Source organism: Urtica dioica, chromosome 1 (genome assembly GCF_054948205.1).
Source record: "Urtica dioica subsp. dioica isolate 48M chromosome 1, U.dioica_male_clone48M_v1_H2, whole genome shotgun sequence".
In the NCBI taxonomy this organism is placed as follows: domain Eukaryota; kingdom Viridiplantae; phylum Streptophyta; class Magnoliopsida; order Rosales; family Urticaceae; genus Urtica; species Urtica dioica.
In genome coordinates this window covers 11,600,504-11,620,128 of record NC_142756.1, presented here as the reverse complement: position 1 = coordinate 11,620,128, position 19,625 = coordinate 11,600,504, and the positions used below count along the sequence as shown (strand labels likewise).

At 34.0% G+C, this 19,625-nt stretch overlaps 1 protein-coding gene across 2 annotated transcripts; it reads left to right on the top strand.

Annotated features, from left to right (window-relative positions):
• On the top strand, positions 1 to 15,790 carry LOC149407225 (dehydrogenase/reductase SDR family member FEY-like). 2 transcript variants are annotated; one of them, XM_089627546.1, is made up of 8 exons: positions 7 to 353; positions 457 to 574; positions 1,523 to 1,640; positions 6,149 to 6,285; positions 13,963 to 14,067; positions 14,316 to 14,414; positions 14,560 to 14,608; positions 15,491 to 15,790. In XM_089627546.1, the coding sequence occupies exons 1-8, from the start codon at positions 175 to 177 to the stop codon at positions 15,691 to 15,693; spliced, it is 1,008 nt and encodes a 335-aa protein (XP_089483672.1). In that variant the 5' UTR covers positions 7 to 174; the 3' UTR covers positions 15,694 to 15,790. The 2 variants fall into 2 exon arrangements, with proteins under 2 accessions (XP_089483681.1, XP_089483672.1); XM_089627555.1 differs by lacking the exon at positions 13,963 to 14,067 and having other exon boundaries at positions 1 to 353.
• The last annotated feature ends 3,835 nt before the right edge of the window (positions 15,791 to 19,625 follow it).

The following is a 19,625-nucleotide window of genomic DNA, read 5'->3' as shown; positions in this document are numbered from 1 at the left end:
TACACACGTGTACTTTATAAGCATAGTGAGAGAATCATCTGGTTAATAAAACCAGGTAATCTAAGATGCTTTGCTTGACTTCCAGTTACTAATCACTGTTCTTATGATTTTATATATATATTCTCATATTTAATTAGTATAGCCAAATAAAATTTGAGAGAGAAGACAACAAAAATGGAGATAGAAAGAAGAACGTGGGTGAGAGGTATATGGGAGACTATGAAGGCAATTCTTCTTCAAAAGATCACAACGTACCATATTCGTTCATCTCCTCTTCTTCTTCCAAGCCATTTGGTGGGTCTCAATGTTATCGTCACCGGAACAACAAGCGGTATTGGTTTTCACACAGCCAGGTTCTTCTATATCTCTTAAAAAAAACCACTATACAAAAGAAAATTTTATGGCTCTAAATACAAATATACTGAGTTTTATTTTATGCATAATTTGGTGCAACAGAGAACTTGCAATGGCCGGTGCCAACGTTGTGATGGCATGTCGGAATGTCGACGCTGCGAACAGAATATATGAGCAGTGGAGAGCAGAATCACAAAATGGAAAAGCTTTGAATGTGAAGGTAACACATAATTTAATCTAATTAAACTTCACTTATTTATTTATTTTTTTTCCTTCCAGTCTGGATCTTCTAGCAGTAAAATTTGTGATTCGTTAACATCTCTTTTAGTGTTTGATTTTGTTTGAATCTGATTATAATATAATTAGTACTTCTGTTTTTTATTAGCATCGTTATTGTTTCTCGTCCATCTGACAAGGGAAGATATTTGGCTTAGTTCTATACAGGCATGTGGGATTTGTTTAAGTTTGGAAACTGGAACCCACTTTTTTAGTCCTTTTTTCCACTTGTGAACACTTCAGTTTAATTTTTAGTCAAGGATTATGATTAATTCAACCCTTTATTATGTGACTGTTTTTATTTTTTATTTTTTTATTTTTTTTTTCAGCGCTAATTGTATTATATATTTACGTAAAGTTGTGAGACTTTCCTTGAATCAGAACTATACTAGACGATAAAGGCAATCAATCACAAAAAAAAGCAGCGAAAAATAGAAGATTAATGTTCTCAATGCATAGTGGGTCCTAAATTAGTTATATGTACATTTCAAAATAAAGTAATGGTTTCAATCAACTACCACACTAAAGCATGCTATATTTCCATATACCAAATATTGTCTCTTCACACCTTAATGGAGACATATGAGTAAATGAACCGAGTTTCTTGAATCACTAAATATTTAAGCATACTATATCTTTTGCACAGCTCCATAATAAAGTTAAATGAGAAGTGATATTCATAATAAATTTAGTGATAATATGCATTATTTATGTCTATGGGACAAAAAACTATAGTATTCTATCTTCATGTATTAACGGTGATTTCGTGAAATAGTGTATCCCAAAGGTTTTGTGTAGTTGACGAGAGCAATAAATATTATTGTGTGTAGTTTGACGAGAAGCAATAAATATTATTGTGTGTAGTTGACGAGAGCAATAAATATTATTGTAGATAATGGAATTGGATCTGCTATCTTTAAGTTCTGTACGCCAGTTTGCTGTAGAGTGGGATCAACTTGTGAAACCTCTCCACATTCTTATCAATAATGCTGGAATCTTGCGTTTGCGAGGTAAATGTTCTTTTCGTTTTATTAATTATCTCTGAGATTTCATTTCAGAAATTATTATTTCCGAATTCAGTAAGAAATCTACTTTTAAAATATTTATATTTTAGTATAATCTTTATATAAGATTCTATTAACTTATTAATTCTGATGACAGCACATGTAAAAACGCTCCATAAGTTATTCAATTTAAATTATTTTTTTCTTCAAATTTTTGATAATTGTTTTCAGGGTTTTATCTATTTTGTAGACAAACATAAATTTCACACACCTAAATCCAGTTAACTTTTATTTAAATGTTAAAACAATAATAACAAATGGAACCAAACTAGCCTAAGACCATATCATTTTATGTAATTTTTCCCTGGTTAAAAACAACTGATCAACCTCGGTTAACCTTTATTTAATCTCAACTTAAATTTTCAGTGAGAATCGGTTAACCATCAACTATGGTTGAAATGCCATCTTAAGAAGGTTTGAGTTTTTCTTAAGTGGCCATTTGCACTCTTAGTTAATCTCAACTTAAATTTTCAGTGAGAATCGGTTAACCATCAACCTTTAGCTGTATGTTCTTATTTAAAAGTTTAAATTTCTTAGTAATATCTTGCAGAGCTTAGTAGAGCCGGAACATTGGACCTAACAAGAGAGTATTTTTTTTAAATTTTATTTTACGGACCTATTTATAGTTATGGATTTTTTTGCTAATTGTGTTGGGCATGTATCTCCCTTCATTTATAATTTACTGATAACCAATAAGCTACATATACTAATTCATTGTTAGATAGTGTATATGATCTGAAAGTTAAACACTTCAATTTATACAAAATGACTTTGTAGGTATTATGAACAATAGTTTATGATAGAAACTGACTCTAATTATGAACGATGTTTTTAAATTTGGGTCCAGTAAATATATAGTCATATTTACATGTATGATTTTTATTTAGTCAATTTTTAGTATATATTTAATAAATAGCGAACTTCTGTGTAATCACTTGTAAATAATAGTGTAAATAATTGTAATCGTATCAAAGATTGGTTATTTACCAAATATTTATCAAAGATTAGCTAAATAGCAATCTAAAAGTGTAAATATGACTAATTTGTTAATTATTTGTATAAATTCAGCGATTTCATATCCATGGAAATTGAAACTATTAATTAAATTGTTAAACAGTAGCACAGCTTTTAAAATAAAACTTCACTTTTATAGCTATGAACCATCATTAGTAGCAAATAAACTATAAACCAATACTAACATATATATGCATCAATATTAGATTTAGAAGTGACCAGCACTGATTTTTTAAGAATATTTTCGGCGAGGATTTTCTACCAATTTTGTCGAAAGACCATGGTTTGTATAATTAGTATATGCATTAAGATTCGAGTTTATCAAGAGAAATGATGAAGAAAATAGTTTATTATTCATGTAATGTTTTTACAACATGAACGATATTTGAGTTCGTGACTATGTATTAATAGAAAGGGCAGTGTAGCAAAATAGTCAGTTTGAAACTATATAATTTGTTTTTAGCCTATGTTTCATAACTTTTAGGCCTTGTTTGGTATGAGAGAAAAGAGGAGGGATGGATTATATAGGAGGGATTTGGAGGGATGGATTATACATTTGCTTTGTTTGGTAGGAAGTGAAAAAATGGAGGGATGGATTTGTATCCGTGGGACCCACCAAAAAACTTTCCCCTCCATTTTGGAAGAATTGTAGAAATCCATAGCAATTTATTCATGAAAATTACATTTATAATATTTATTGATGCAATTTCATAGTATCTAATTATTTTATACACAATTTATTTTCTAAATTATTTTGGATGTGAAACAAAAATGAGTAAAAATTAAACATAATTTTAAAATTAATGTTATATACTTTTATTTATGTACTTTGATTATATATTTGATATGTAGACAATATAGTTATTTTACTCACATATTTTACAATATATAAATATTAATATATATATATATATATATATATATATATATATTAAATTGTTCAAATTATTTTTGGATAAATTACACAATTTGGTCTCATATAATAAAAGAGTTATTAATGTCATTAGTATAATAAAAAATAGTCATGTTTTTCTTTATTATTTATACCAAACAACAAGTTGATGAATTTTAATCTTTCCTCTTAACATACCAATCAAGTTTTTGGAAAGATACAATCCATCCATTTCTTTTCCTTCCATTTCCCTCCTCTTCAATCCCTCCTCCCATATTTCCCTCCTCTCTACCAAACAAAGCCTTAGGAAAATAGCCAACGTGCTTAGGTGTCAATAATTAATAGACTAATTTGCCATTTTACTTAATCAAATAGAAATAATGAATATAATTATATTAAATAATAGGCAATAACGATATAAAATAACAGACAATTTCAAAATTGTTATACGTAGTCTTAATCCTCTAAGAAATCTCAACAAAAATATTTTATCAAAGATATGATTAATCACGCGGCGCGCTAATCTAGAACGGCTTCACCAAGACTGACGTTACTGTGTAAGAACCTGTCAACACAGATAATAAACGTAAATTACTGGAAATTATCTCATTCTCCACATTTAAGTAATCTGAATGGAAATAAATGGAAATAACTGTAAATAAATAATCTGTACCTCTACATTTTTCCAAAGAATGACATTCGAAAATCTTCACTGTTAAAAAAAAATTAACAGTGAGAGTCGGGCCACCTCTAACCAAGCTCCGATCGTCTCTCCCGCCAACCACCGCCGTGAGGCTCGTCGCGACCCCCTTCCGGAGTGCCGACCACGGCCTCTCTCCGGACTCCGAGAACACCGACTCCCTCCCCTACGCTCTCGTCAACCGCCTCATGTGGACGTCTATCTGGCTCCGACGAGCCTTCGCCGCCTCCGGCCGATATGCGTCATCGGCGACAACTTCTTCGGCTGAACTGCCCCCTTGGCCCGCGACCTCGGTGTCTTCCTCTTCATCTTGGCGTGTTGAAGGTTAAAAAAAACCCAGATCTGGTTTTGTGGAGAGAGGGAGAGAGAGAGAGAGAGAGAGAGAGAGAGAGAGAGAGAGAGAGAGAGAGAGAGAGAGAGAGAGAGAAAACGTGAATTCTAATATTTGGTAACTACTTTCTACAAAATAGGAATTTAACATGCACAAAAAAGGAAAAAAAAAATAACGTGATTTTAAAAAACTATCTTAATTATTGAAGGACAAAAAAGTAAAAAATATTTTACCACCTAATACGTTTGGCTATTTCCCTAAAAATCTCCAAACATAGGCTAGATCCCAAATCAAAGGTTTTAGGTGGCCTAGTTAGTTACAAATATCTAATAGAAACTAAAACATTGGCTATAGTTTTGTCAATACATACAGTTATTTATTGACAAATTTGTCGATGGATAGTCATGGTTTGAAATTAGAAAAATTAAAAGAAATTGGTCAATTTTTTTTCTTAAAATACTCACAATTTTGGTAAAATCATTTTTTTTACTAAGATCACCTCCAACCACACCATTTTGACGTGGAAAGTGATATATTTGGTATGGATTTTGCTCCAACCCACACCATATTTTACACCAAAATGATGCAGTGAATAGTTTATCACCATATTTGGTGCAACACTATTTATTATCACCATTTTGGTGCAACAAAATTATTAATTGCAAATTCATCCTCAAATAAAATATATTTATAATTTTGAACCTATTTAAATAATTTATGAAAATATATAACATTAATTTAACACCAATTACCTATCAAATAAAATAAACACCAATCACATATCAAATAAAATAAACAACAATATACTAAAAATCATAAAAGTATAATCTCAATAAAAATTATACTTGCCACACACAACATAATGGAAAAAAAATACAAGAGCATACATAAGCAGATAAAAATCACAAATTACATGAAAAAACTATTATTTAATAGTTCGGCATATCATCAGAGTTGGGTGCTCGGATGCTGTTGAAGTATTGCTCGAATAGCGAGTATACTAATGATACCGATTAGCGAGTATCAGTGTTTTTGTATGCTTTATTTTTATGTGTGTGTTTCTTTTGTTCAGTTTAATATTATATATTTAATTTTACTAATGAAATGTAATTTATTTATGTAATCTTTATTCTATAATGTTATCCCAGTATGTCTATTTTTCTAGGGTGATTTTTTTATATATTCATTTTGTAGTATTAACATAATACTTAATAATATTGTAAATTAATTTGATATGTTGATACAAAAAAATAATATACTATTTCATAAGCTTATTATTGACATAATAAATTAATAAAGGGGTTAATTTGTAATTGATATGAAGTAATATGAAAAAGTATAAAAAAAAGAATATTATTTTTGGTGTGGTATTTGGTGTTATAGGTTGGAGATAAAAACACTATTTGACTTGGTGCAAAATTGCACCATTTTAATGTTATGGATCGGAGATGGTCTTATAAATTATTTCAGTTCACGTTACAACTAGAACACCTTAAATTTGATATAAAAATATGTAGGTAGACAACAAATTTCAGATGACGGTCTTGAGCACCATTTGCAAGTGAATCATGTTGCACCAACATTGTTAACGTTGTTACTTCTACCTTCCATGCTCAGAGCCACCACTTCACGTGTTGTCCACGTCAACTCTGTGGTACAACTACTTAAACTTTCTTTTGTGAGAAATTGATACATGTAGTCCTATTGTTTTGAATTTAACGATTTAACCTCAAATTTAAAATGTTTCCAATTTTGTCCATAAACATTTTTAATTTTAATAATTTCACCCTTAAAAATTTTAATCGATATATATATATATATATATATATATATATATATATATCCTAAAATTTTTACTATAATAGTTTTGTGCTTACCCTATTAATTTTTATAATTTTTTGTAACTTTTTAGATTTTTTCTTATAAATTCCCTAACCTTTAATTTTTTTTTTCTACTTCTAATGTTTTTAACCTTTTTTTTTTATTTCTTCTAATTTCATACCTAAACTTAACAAAAATCAAACATAATTCTAAAGATTTCCAAGATGATAAAACATCGAGCCAAAAAAAAATTATAAAAACTTAGCGACTAAATTAATATAAATCAATTGTAAAATGCATAACTTAAAAATTAAAAATAAATTGAAGGGATTAAGTTAGAAAGTTAAAATATGATAGTTTGTCAATAAAATTTTCAAGTTGAGTTTATTCGATTTCAATATAATAAATATTTTATCGTAAACTAAACTCAATTTAAATTAGTCTGACGATAAGTTGAGTTTAGTAGAGTTATACCAATATGATATTTTTAGTAGAGAGTTAGACATATATGGCCCATTTTTGGACCATTTAATTTAAGTTTAAGCCTAACTATTGAATAATTAAGAAAAAATATATACTAAGATAACACGTATATGTCACACTAAGAAATAAAACTAAGCATGAGCTGAGCTCTATTTTCAATATTTACATAATTGGACTATAAATTTAACTGGAATAATCGCTATTCTTCTATACTGTTATTTCTTTCCTTATTTCAATTATTCATTATATGGTTGCAGTTTAAAATAATTATACATTATAAAAGATGCCGTCTTATCAAAATAAAGTGTAGTTATCACTTAATTGATAAAAATTCTTTAATTTTAATAATTTTTGGTCAAAAATTTGGATTATGTCGCCAATTGAAGAAGCTCAGCGAGCTTGTGTAACGAACTAGAGAGAGAGAGAGAGAGAGAGAGAGAGAGAGAGAGAGAGAGAGAGAGAGAGAGAGAGAGAGAGAGAAAGAGATGTGTAACTGATTTGATTTGATTGACTAACTGATTCACGTGTTCGTTACACTTGAAGATAAATACACTTGGATGACATAATCTCAGCCATTGATCACTAACAAACTAGATCCAATGGCTGAGATGTTTACATACTCTAATACATCCCCCTCAAGTTCAAACCGATAAAGCCAGATTGAACTTGGAACACAACTTGACAAACTGAGGAATAGCTAAGGGCTTTGTGAGGGCATCGACGACTTGATCTCCAGTTGGAACATAACGAACTTCAACCAAGCCTGCGCGCAACGACCTTTTCTCTGACAAAGTGAACGTCTACTTCAACATGCTTAGTCCGTGAATGAAACACAGGGTTGTTTGCCAAAGCCCCAACACCTATGTTATCACACCAGATCACCACATGTGCAACATTAACTGAGATGCCTAGTTCAGTGAAGAGAGAGCGTAGCCACATGATTTCGGATGCCGTGGTGGCCAAGGCACGGTATTCGGACTATGTGGAGCTCCTTGAGACCACTGCCTGTTTCTTGGATAGCCACGTGAGCAGATTATCCCCAAGAAAAACACATAACCCTGTTGTTGAACGACGATCATCGATGTTGCTAGCATAATATGCATCTATAAAGGCTGACAGGGTCATGTTGGTTGCAGCCGTGAACCGTAGGCCCTGACAAGGTGATCCTGCTAGATATCTGAGCATTCTTTTGCAAGCACTCCAGTGATTCACAGTTGGTGTTTGCATAAACTGACTTAGCTTGTTCACAACAAATGAGATATCTGGCCTTGTCATTGTTAGGTACTGCAACGAGCCAATGACACTTCTATACAGAGAGGGGTCTTCAAAAGCTGGACTATCCTCTTTGTGTAGCTTCTGACTTTGACACATTGGCGTGGGACATGGTTTGGAGTCAGCCATCTTGGTCTTGATTAGAAGATCACGCACATACTTCTGTTGCGTGAGGCATAAGCTATCAGTGCTGCGTGTAGCTTCAAACCCCAAGAAGTAGTTTAGATGCCCAAGTGTCCTTAGAGTGAAGGATTTGTTGAGATCAGATATTGCCTTGTTGATTAGAACCTTGTCATTACCGATGACCAAAATGTCATCTACATAGACGAGTAGAAAAATGCAGGTATTGCCACGGTTGTAGATAAACAAGGAGGGATCTGAGCAAGAGTTGATGAAGCCCCATCTGAGTAGTGCTTGACTCAGTTCTTCATACCATGCCCTGGGGGCTTGTTTTAAACCATAGATGGCTTTATGTAGTAGACACACATGATCTGGCTTAGAGCTGTTGATGAAGCCATCTGGTTGCATCATATACACAGTTTCGTTGATCTTGCCATTTAGAAAGGCATTGTTGATATCCACTTGTTGAATATCCCACTTGTTGGTCACTGGAAGTGTAAAAATTACTCTGAGAGTGACTGGCTTGATCACGGGACTGAATGTCTCAAAGAAATCCACTCCTGCAGTTTGTTGGAACCCTTTTGCGACCAATCTTGCCTTCAGCTTGTCCAAGGAGCCATCGGCTTTGTGTTTGACGCTGTAGACCCACTTGTTTTGAACTATCATCATTGATGAGTTGTAGGGAACTAGACTCCAAGTGCCATTTCTCTGCAGAGTTGCAAGTTCATAGTCCATAGCACTCTTCCAACCACGGTTAGCAATAGCTTCACTAGCAGTAGTAGGTTCAATCTCTATATTGCATAAGGGTGACATGACATTAAACACTCTTGGTTTGGTGATTCCATTTTTGGCTCTAGTGACCATGGTGTGAGTGTTTGTGATTGGCAGTTCTGGTGTTATATGGGGTGAGCTGGTTGTTTGTGGGGTTGAGGATGGTTTGAAGGAGAGAAGAGAGTTGGCTGTGTGGTGAGTCTGATGAGAAGGTTTGGTGAATAGAAGAGATGGACTGATTAGGGCCAGTGTGAGAGAGAGTGTTTTGACTAGGGATAATGGGATATGGTCCAAGAATAGACATGCCAGGTTGTTTTGATGATATTGGGAAGTTTGGTGTTGTAACTTGGGGCTGAATGGAGAAACTTTTGTAGGGAAAAACTGTTTCATCAAAAAGTACAGATCTTGCAACATAGACTCTACCAGATGGACTCAGACACCTATATCCTTTGTGTAAGGGACTATAACCAAGAAAAACACATTGAGTTGACTTAAATCTGAACTTGTTTGTGTTGTAGGGTTTGAGATGGGGATAACATGCACATCCAAAAACTTTGAAGAATTTGTAGTCTGGTTTGGTTTTGAAGAGGAGTTCAAAGGGTGACTGCATTTTTAGTGTGGCTGAGGGAATTCTGTTGATAATAAAAACAACAGAGACAAAGGCATCCCACCAAAAAGTGTAAGGCAACTCTGATTGAGCTAGAAGAGTGAGCCCTAGTTTTGTGAAATGTTGATGTTTTCTTTCAGCTTTCCCATTTTGTTGATGGGTATGGGGACATGGATGTCTGAAAACTATACCAAGGTCACCTAGGACTTTGCAAGGGGTCTAAATTCACCTCCCTAATCTGTTTGAATTGTTTTGACTTTGACACTGAATTGCCTTTCCACATAGGCTAGAAATCTGAGAAAGACTTGTTTAGTTTCAAATTTTGTTTTGAGGGGGTAGATCCATGTGAACCGTGTAAAGTCATCTACAAAATGAATGTAGTACTTGAAACCAGTGACTGAAAGATCAGGTGAGGGCCCCCAAAGATCAGAGTGTATTAGCTGAAAGGGTTTTGTGGTTTTTGTTTCTGACTTTGTAAAGTGAAACTGATGCATTTTGCCAACAGCACATGATTTGCAGAAGGTGAGTTGTTTGACAGATAGAGAGTAATTCAGAGATTTTAACACACATTCAAGTATTTCTTTTGAGAGGTGACCAAGTCTTTGATGCCAAATGTTTACATCCTGAGTACTAGCATTATTAGAACTAGTATTACAAGCAAAAGAGCTATGAACATTGTCTGACTCACTAGGATTGTAAGGATATGAATTGTACAACATTGACATATCTGAAAAAGACCTATCACAGACTTTATTCTTGACAGAAAACATTGGACTATGTAGAGAGGACACAAAGGCTTGTATTTTTGGCTTCAAATGCTTTGAAATCTTAGACAAGTGAAGCTGATACAGTCCTCCTTTAAGTGTTGCAACCAGCAGAGTTCTCATCGTATCCTTGTCCTTGATTAAGCATTTATCATGATAAAACTCAATTAGAATGTTGTTGTCTTTGGTAAATTGAGAGATACTGACTAGATACTTGGTTATTGAAGGCACATGTAGAATGTTTTTGAGCAAGAGTGAACCAGAGTGAGTGATTAAATCAGTATTACCAAGATACTGACTAGATTCTTGGTTATTGAAGGCACATGTAGAATTTTTTTGAGCAAGAGTGAACCAGAGTGAGTGCTTAAATCAGTATTACCAATATGCAAGATAGGGAGTTTAGAACCATTACCAACTATCAGCTTTTCTTTGCCTTTGTAGTCCTGATGGATGTTGAGATTGCTGAGTTCAGCTATGACATGATTTGTGGCTCCAGAATTTAGGTACCACCCCGAGTCAGTGCCTTGATCTTAACCAGCTGTGATGTATGCCTGAGCCACATTACCAGGCCTTTGATTGGAACTTTTGACTTCCAGTGCCTTGAGGTGAGTTTTGCTGTGCTGCTTGAAAGTATGGATCAAATCTGTTGAAGCATTTGAAGGCGACATGTCCAACTCTTCCACAGATTTGACAAGTAGGCCTGTTGTTGTTGTTGTTGCGACCACCAGACCTGCCTCCACGTCCTCTACCTCGAGCATTTGAGTTTCTACCACCATTGTTGTTGAAATTTCCTCTGCCACCTCGACTTGCAAAGTGAGCCATTGGTGCTGAGACTGGATCTAAGAGATTGACCGAGTTCTGACTTTCAATTCTCATTTCTTGAGACTGGAGAGCAAATTGTGCCTCTTGTAGTGTTGGACTGTCTGATCTACTAGTCAGATTCACCACCACAGACTCATACTCAGAGTCAAGACCTCCTAGAACATAGAGAACCAGATCATCATCATTCACTGGTAATCCTGCAGAGCTGAGATTATCAGCGACATTCTTCATCTTCAGTATGAATTCATCGATGCTAAGGTTTCCTTTCTTCATCGTGTGAAGCGAGAATCGGAGTTGAAGAACTCTAGCTTTAGACGCAGTTCCAAAGATTGACTTGAGAGTTGACCACACATCTGCAGAGTTCGTGCACCGATTGATGTGACCTAACATCGATTCGGAGATCGATTGAAATAACCAGCTCAACAAGAACTGATCGTGCCTCATCCAAAGCACATGCTCTGAGTTATGACTTCGAGTTGTCACGCCACTTTCATTCACAGATTCGAGAAATTGAGGAGGGCATCGAATCGTTCCAAGCAAGAAACCATTCAGGCCATGCGCTCTAGTGGTTGAAAGCACTTGCGAGGTCCAGAATTGAAAATTGTTGCGATCAAGTTTCAGAGAAAGAGGATTTACGTGCGGAATGTAATTCTGATACGCCTGAGTTCGATCTTCAGGAAGAACAGAGTGACTTCCTTGTGACGCCATTGACGAGGACGATTGAGATCGCTTGAGCTAAAAACTGAGCTCTGATACCATGAAGAAGCTCAACGAGCTTGTGTAACGAACTAGAGATAGAGAGAGAAGAGAGATGTGTAACTGATTTGATTGACTAACTGATTCACGTGGTTGTTACACTTGAAGATAAATACACTTGGATGACATAATCTCAGCCATTGATCACTAACAAACTAGATCCAATGGCTGAGATGTTTACATACTCTAATATCAATTTACTCACTAAAATTTTATGATGTCGCAATTATTGGGTTATTTATTATGTATGTTATTGGTAAGTCAAGGATAAAATTAAAATACTATAAGGAGTATAAGCATGAAATATTTAATAATAAAAAAATCCAGGGACTAAATTTGAAACGTTTAATAGTTAAGGATGACTTGAAACTCAAAAAGTTCAAGAATGAAATTAAAATTAAAATATTTAAGGACTAAATTTTTTATGTTTAGAAAATAAAGGAGTATTTATGCTTATTACGCTCCTTTGAGTCTTATTACTAAAAAGTTAGCACAGTTAATTTCTGAACGGTTTACGATTTCAATTGTCCGGTTTGTATTTTTAAAGGGTCCATTAGGTATATAATCAACTTAAACGTTTGCTTTTGCAAAATAACCAACGTTTCGTAAATCTTAGGTAAATAGTCACTGCATTTTATTTACGCTTATTTACAAGCGCATCACAAAAATACCCATTAATATCCAAAAAATTTTGAACTTATTTATGGATATTTTTTTGTAAATATACGCTTAAATAAAATGCCGTGACTATTTACCTAATATTTAAAAAACGTTGGCTATTTTGGTAAACACAACTGTTTAAGTTGGCTATTTTGCAATTTTATTGATTGTTAAACGGTGTAGTGAAGTTTAAAATTTTTAAACCGCAATTTAGACCAGACTAGACCGGTTAGTATTTAGATATATATATATATATATATATATATATATATATATATATATCATATAAAAGTATGTCTAAAACAGTTTGGTCTCAAACGGTCTAGTATAAAACGATCCATAACAATCCAAAATCGGACCCCTTACTATTTAATAAAAATATAATAAAAAAATTAGTAAAAAATGGCCCGGTATCAAACGGCCCGATTTTAAACGGTCCAAAATTATATGGACTAAAACGATCTAACACGGTTTAAATCGGAGCATACCATTTTAATCAGTTTGGTCTTGTCCGAATTTTTTTCTTATTTGGTCCGCTCCGATTTAATTCTTTTTAAACTATCTAGATCGGTCTGATCTGGCTTGTTTTGACCGATTTGGATCGAACCGGTTGTACACAACCTTAATAAATATCTTTTCTAAAGTACAAACATATATTCAATCTATTCCATATTATCTCTCTCTCTCTCTCTCTCTCTCTCTCTCTATCTCTCTCTATATATATATATGTATATATATTAAAGTTTGGTTATTCAATTAATTTTAGTCGATGTCGAAAAGTTTGTAGGGCGACCAATCAGAAGGAACCGAAACAATTTCCTCTGAGTTTATGCCTAAGATTTGGTTAGTTTTTTTTAGACGTTTTACATGTACAAGAAACGTAACCTATTTTTTTTCGACATAATGAATTACTCTATCTGTCTGGTATTTTCCGTTTTTGTTTTCTAGTCCTGTAGTAGTTTTCATAAATATAATAAATTCAGAAATAAGCCTTTTAAGTTTTTGAATTTATTGTATAGACTTTCATTAATTAATTTCTATTGTAATATTAGTAACTAATAATCCTTAAATTCCTATACACTTAGATTTTGTAATAAAGACTTAAAAGTTCATAAACTCCTTCAAAATTCAATATTAATACCTAATATAAATAAATTTTATTAACATTTAACCATTATAAAATTTTATATTAGCATTTGACCCTCTTAAATTTGATTTCTTATACATTCATGTATGCGAGCGTGTGATTGTGCAGTCACATCACGTGGGAATTGTCGGACCAAATTTTTTAACAAGTAAGATCGAAGAAGGTAACTTATTAGGTGGAATAAAGGCATATGGAACCAGCAAACTAGCCCATGTACGTAAGCAAATTTTTGTCTTCGAATTTTCAATCTGCTAATGATATGAACCCCTTTGGTCTGCAATTTGTTTGCTTTGTGTCCGAATAAATTTAATAATAGGGAGAGCTGAACGTTGTGAGTCATAAGTATGAGCACACGTATACGTAATGATATGGGCGAGTTCTTAAATAGTAAGATTATAATTTAATTGTCGATGATAATTTAGCTACTTTGAACAGTTAATTTCTTCGTGATAAAAATGCAGATCATGTTTCTGAAGGCACTTGGCAGAAATCTGTTAGACCTCGGTTGGACCAACGTTCATTGTATTGCAGTTCATCCTGGGATCGTCACTACAAACTTGGTAAGCTATAGCTACCGAAAATTTATATCCTTAAATTATCAGTTCTATACTCAATATGTATACATCTAATTATATTCTCTTTTATTTGGTTCGTTCTCTAGTCTGACTGTGGCCTTTAAAATGGAATGTGGTTTATCACTTTTAGGTTCCTGAGATGAAGAACAAATCATTTTGGAGGCTCGAAGCTTATGAAGGTATGCTTTTATTTATACCTTTTTTTTTTCCTCCGACGATCGGATATATTTAGCCATCGTAACATGTATCTTTTGAATTATTCAAGTAGTTTAGTTACACTCTGAAACTCAATATTTTTTGGAGTTAAAAATGCCTAGGCCGTTTAATTTTTGGCACCCACAACACTTTTACTAACTCCCCCATTCATATTATTTTTTTCAAAAACGTTATATCGTCAGAAAACATATACTTTTTTTATGCGCATGTTTATCTATGATTTCATTCAATTATATTTAAAAATAAAAAAACAACCAAAATTATAGCTTAATTTTTTTTTAATAAAATAGCATATTAAATAATGTTGTATTACTAAATATATATAAATTAGTTATAAACTCAGAATATGCCCTTTTCATCAATAAAAAAAATTAAATAAATAGATGGTCAAAATTAAGAAAAATGAAGAAAAAAATGAATGGTAAAAATGCAACTATAGGAAAAAAAAAACTAAATGCCACAGGTGTTAGAAAACCTATGAGAAAATTTTGGAGTTTATGTGTAATAGAGAGTCTAATTTAATTTATTTGTGTCAAAAATTAAATATCCAAAATATATGTGCAATTTTACATAAAAAAATTTAACCTTGAAGCCTTCAAATTGATCGTAGTTGACCGCGGACTACGGTCAACAACACTACTTTCAACTCGAAGGAAATCTTTTTCGTCAAATTGTATACATTTTCCATATTTATGATACATTTCAATTATGACCTACTACAAAAATTGAATTTTGTGTACAATTACACATGCTTTCTACTATTGTGTTATTGATCCACGTTTATTTTAGAATAAGCAATTTTAATGTTAATTTAAGGAATGTGTTTGTATTGAAATGATGATAAGGTGCAAGAAGCGTGCTCTATTGTGGGACTAGTGACGAGGTGTTGGATAACATGGTTGGAGGATTTGCATATTACTCCAGCAATTACAAGCCCGGAATTTTGTCGTCAAAGGTGGATCGAATTGAGGCCTGTTTGGGCGTATGGGAATCCACTTTGAGTTTTTTGGGTTTGAATATTAATTACTTATCCCATATCAAAGTTTAGCCCAACCATTCAAACTAACAGATAATGTTACGAATTTCTTTATGCATAATGTTGTTGTACATATAATAGCTTATTTAGTTTATATAATTAAGGAATTATCTCCAATAAGTTTTTTAAAACTTCAATTCTGAAATGAAAAATCGTATTCATTGATTTCATTCTAAGAATACCATTTTTATATTGTTCATGTTGAGCTGAGGGAGTGTAACTTCAAGGATTGCCAGTTTCAGCGATAGCGGGATCTAGCAGCGATAATGGGAGCGATGTGGAAGGCTGTGACTGTATTTCTTCAGAAGACGCCTCATCCGCATTTTTTGTGGCGAGAACAAATAGCAACGCCAACGTTAAGGAAGGTTGTTTTGGGGCTGAGTCGCAGGAACTTGTAGGAAGTTGCAACTAGAGGTGGTCGAGCTTGAGGCGCATGCTTGAGGTTGTCTAGGAGTTAGGCAGTCTAATCGAAGAAAAAACGGGGATCAAGTTGAATGCGTCCCGTAAATACTTGGTTCCAGTATGTCCACTGCGACCAAGTGAATGCGGGAAAGAGGCGGAAAGAGCTTGGACTTAGGCGATCCGATGGAGTGGTAAGAAAGCACATATGGTCCGAGATGTTTGCGGATTTCGATTGTGTAGTCTAGGTCGCTGCTTTGCCAATTAGCAAAGGCATCGAGATAAGTATAGTTAGTATTGATGGCTGTTTCGATGACATATCTGCAAAAAGAGCACATGAGTTTACTAATAACTTTTCTTCCAACGAGATTTTTGTTTGTGGGTAAAAATCTATGGTTGAGTTTCCAACATAAAGTTTTTATTTTAGGGTTGAGTTTGCATCCTCCAAAGTAAGTTCACCAAGCAATCCAAATGTAGTGAGCTCAAGGGAAAGTGGTGATGTTTAGATGGAAGGCGGCATGATAACCACTCTTGACATTATATTTATCATCCTGGGAGTCTTTCTAACGGAGAGGTCTTCGACGTTACAAGTGGTGATAGGTGATAAGTGAGATTCATTCACACTTTTCTTTATCATTTAAACGAGAATCGAAGCTTGTTCTAAAGGTATTTGAGTTATTTGGTAGTTTTTTTTATTTTATTATTTTTTTGTATTTTTTGTACTTTTCAAGTATAAGAGAGTGAGAAAAGACTCTAGTACAAAAACGAGCTAAATCGGAGTTAAACGGTGCAAGTTACGGCCATCAGAAGTCACAAGTAAAAGCAGGAGAAAAGTCAACCCAAAAGTCAACGCATCGTGTTAACCATCTCACGCGACGTAACCACACGCTAAAAAGAGATATCGCATTGCGTGTACCCATGAACGCACCGCGTACGCGATGCATTTCAACTCCGAGGCTCACCCGATGGGCGCGTGCACGACGATGCGAGGCGAGGACACAAGACACGACACGCACATGGTCCCACACATCGCGTACGAGCAAGGAAGCGATTTTTTTTAAAGAGCTCACTTTTTAGCTAATCGATCTTAGCCCTTGGATCCCATCTAAGGGCTCAAAATGCTCCAACCATATACTCTTAATTAGGTCTAAATCATTACATTATAGAATATTCCATAAATTATATCTAAGACCCATTTTAGAGAGAAAGCTCTTGAGTTCTTAGAGGGGAGAAGAAGAAGAAGAAGAAGAAGTTGACATCTCCTTCATCCTCATCATCAACACTCCATTTGTTACTCCTTTTCCTTTATCTTTCGCTTTGTTTTCTTATCTTGAACTCCATTTCCATTCTTGTTCTTGTTTTATGCTTGACTTTAGTTCTTTTGAGTTGAATAATGGATTTGAAGTTTAGTTTATTGTTGGATATTGGATTTTTCATGTTCATTTGAATATTGTTGAAGTGGATTTTGATATTTTGCTATTGAATTGGGTTTGAGATGATTTTTGTTATTGGTTTCCATGTCTTCTTATTATCTTGTTCTACTGCTTTTACTTATTGTTCTTATGCTTTGTTTGTTTAGAGTTATGAGTAGCTAAATTTCTAGAGGGGTATGATGTAGTTAGCAATTTGATGTTGGTTGGTTTATCATCTTAGGATATAGTTGAGCTTCATGTGGGTTAAAAAGAATAATTTTATGGGATGTGGTAGTGTGTTATCTTAAATTAGTGTAGCTAACTAATTAGTGAATCCTTAGGCTAGTTTTGAGACCGAGAGGTAATAAATGACCGAGCTCGACCCATCCCATCACCAATCTACTTAAATCAATAGAAATCCTAAGAGGTAGATGTAGTTGGTTGAAATCTCAGGTGCATTGCGATTTTTTGTTTTAATAGGATCCAAGCCAAGAGGTGTAAGTTCGTCAATCAATTAGATCACTAAAGACTCAAGAGATATTGATGGATGGTTCAGGGGGATTTGACTAAGTTTTCCCGCTCTTACCCTTTTCTTATACTTGTTCCCATAACCAATCGTATCATTGAGCTAATGAAATCATGTCCATTGCTTGCTTTATAATAAGTTTTAAATTGTTCTAGTCATTTTCTTGTTTATTACTTTTCTACAATTTAAAAGCCAACAAAATAAACCTCCCATCTTTACTTATTTTACAATTCATAAAAAGGAAAAACCTAAAGCGTTTAGATCGAAACTTAATACAAGTCCTCGTCGGATCGATATCCTGCTCTATTCATAACTACTACTTGACGACACGTGCGCTTGCGTCGTGTGAGATTTCTCTAAGTTAAGGACATTTTTCCATCAATGGGTATGTTGAGAATGTTGTCCACATAAGGGTATTAGAGTCGTTACCCTTGAGGGTATTACTTTGATTACTTAAAGATTACTTTTAAACGAAAATATAAAGACGTAATCAATGACATAAAATATTAGTTGCAAACCTTTATAGGCAACAACATTCGACTTATCCACAGCCTTCTGTGTTAACTGAGATTATATCTGTACATCTCATTTGAAAGATATAAGTCTCGGGTGGAGCGCTTAAATTGGTCATTGATTAGTCTATGCCTGGGTAGCTAGATAGGTAATCATATGTGCAACTCGTTGTAGACTGGATCTAACAAGTAAGAGCATTTTGTATCAGGTACCATACATGACCTGGATAGGTTGCGTTTAAGTTCATCGTTTGAGCGACCGTTACAATGGGACGTGTCACAGTCACAAATGATGGTCACAATATGCATCAACCTAAATCATGAGGTGCTCTTGGAAATTAGAGTTATATACTCGGCTCTTTAATTCATTCATTCACAACTACAATGATGCGTATATACTTATGTTTTGGGAGACCGGACTATATAATAAGTGATGAAAGGGAAATATCAAAAGTGGAATCCAGCTCGTAATAAAGAGAGTCAGTGTTCGCTCACCAGATAGCTGAATCCAGAATCGATCGATTGTCGACACCTTGGTGCTGTGAGCAGCAAAGGAATCTTTCGCTAGGGAATCAATGAACTCTGAGCTCATAAGTGACTCGAGGGTATAACGGTATATTTGACCCTTCGTGTCACGAGCTGGAATATAATTCTAATAACTTCGAGAGATTCAGTCATGGGATTTTAGTGGAATATCACCAAGATTTAATGAAACAGTGTCTACGCTCTCACTCGTGTTCATTTAGATTTGAGTTATTAGGTCCATAGTCTCCCATCGTCTCTAGTAAAATGAGTCAGAATACTCGTGTAGTGAAATTGACTACACACTCGCTATTGCAACTTGGGTTGCAATATTAATTGTTAAGTAGTTTCAGAATATCACTAAGATTTAAATGGGACTGAAAAGAGAAGTTTAAATCAGCCCACACAGCCCAATAAAGCCTGTGGTAGGCATGTACAATGAGGTACACGGCCTTTGTATTTGTTTGATCAAAGCCCAATAGGATTGATGTTTTTCTCAAACAAGAAATAAATATTATATATATGGATAATTTAGCAAAATAGCCAACTCAAACCTTTAAAATTGCTAAATAG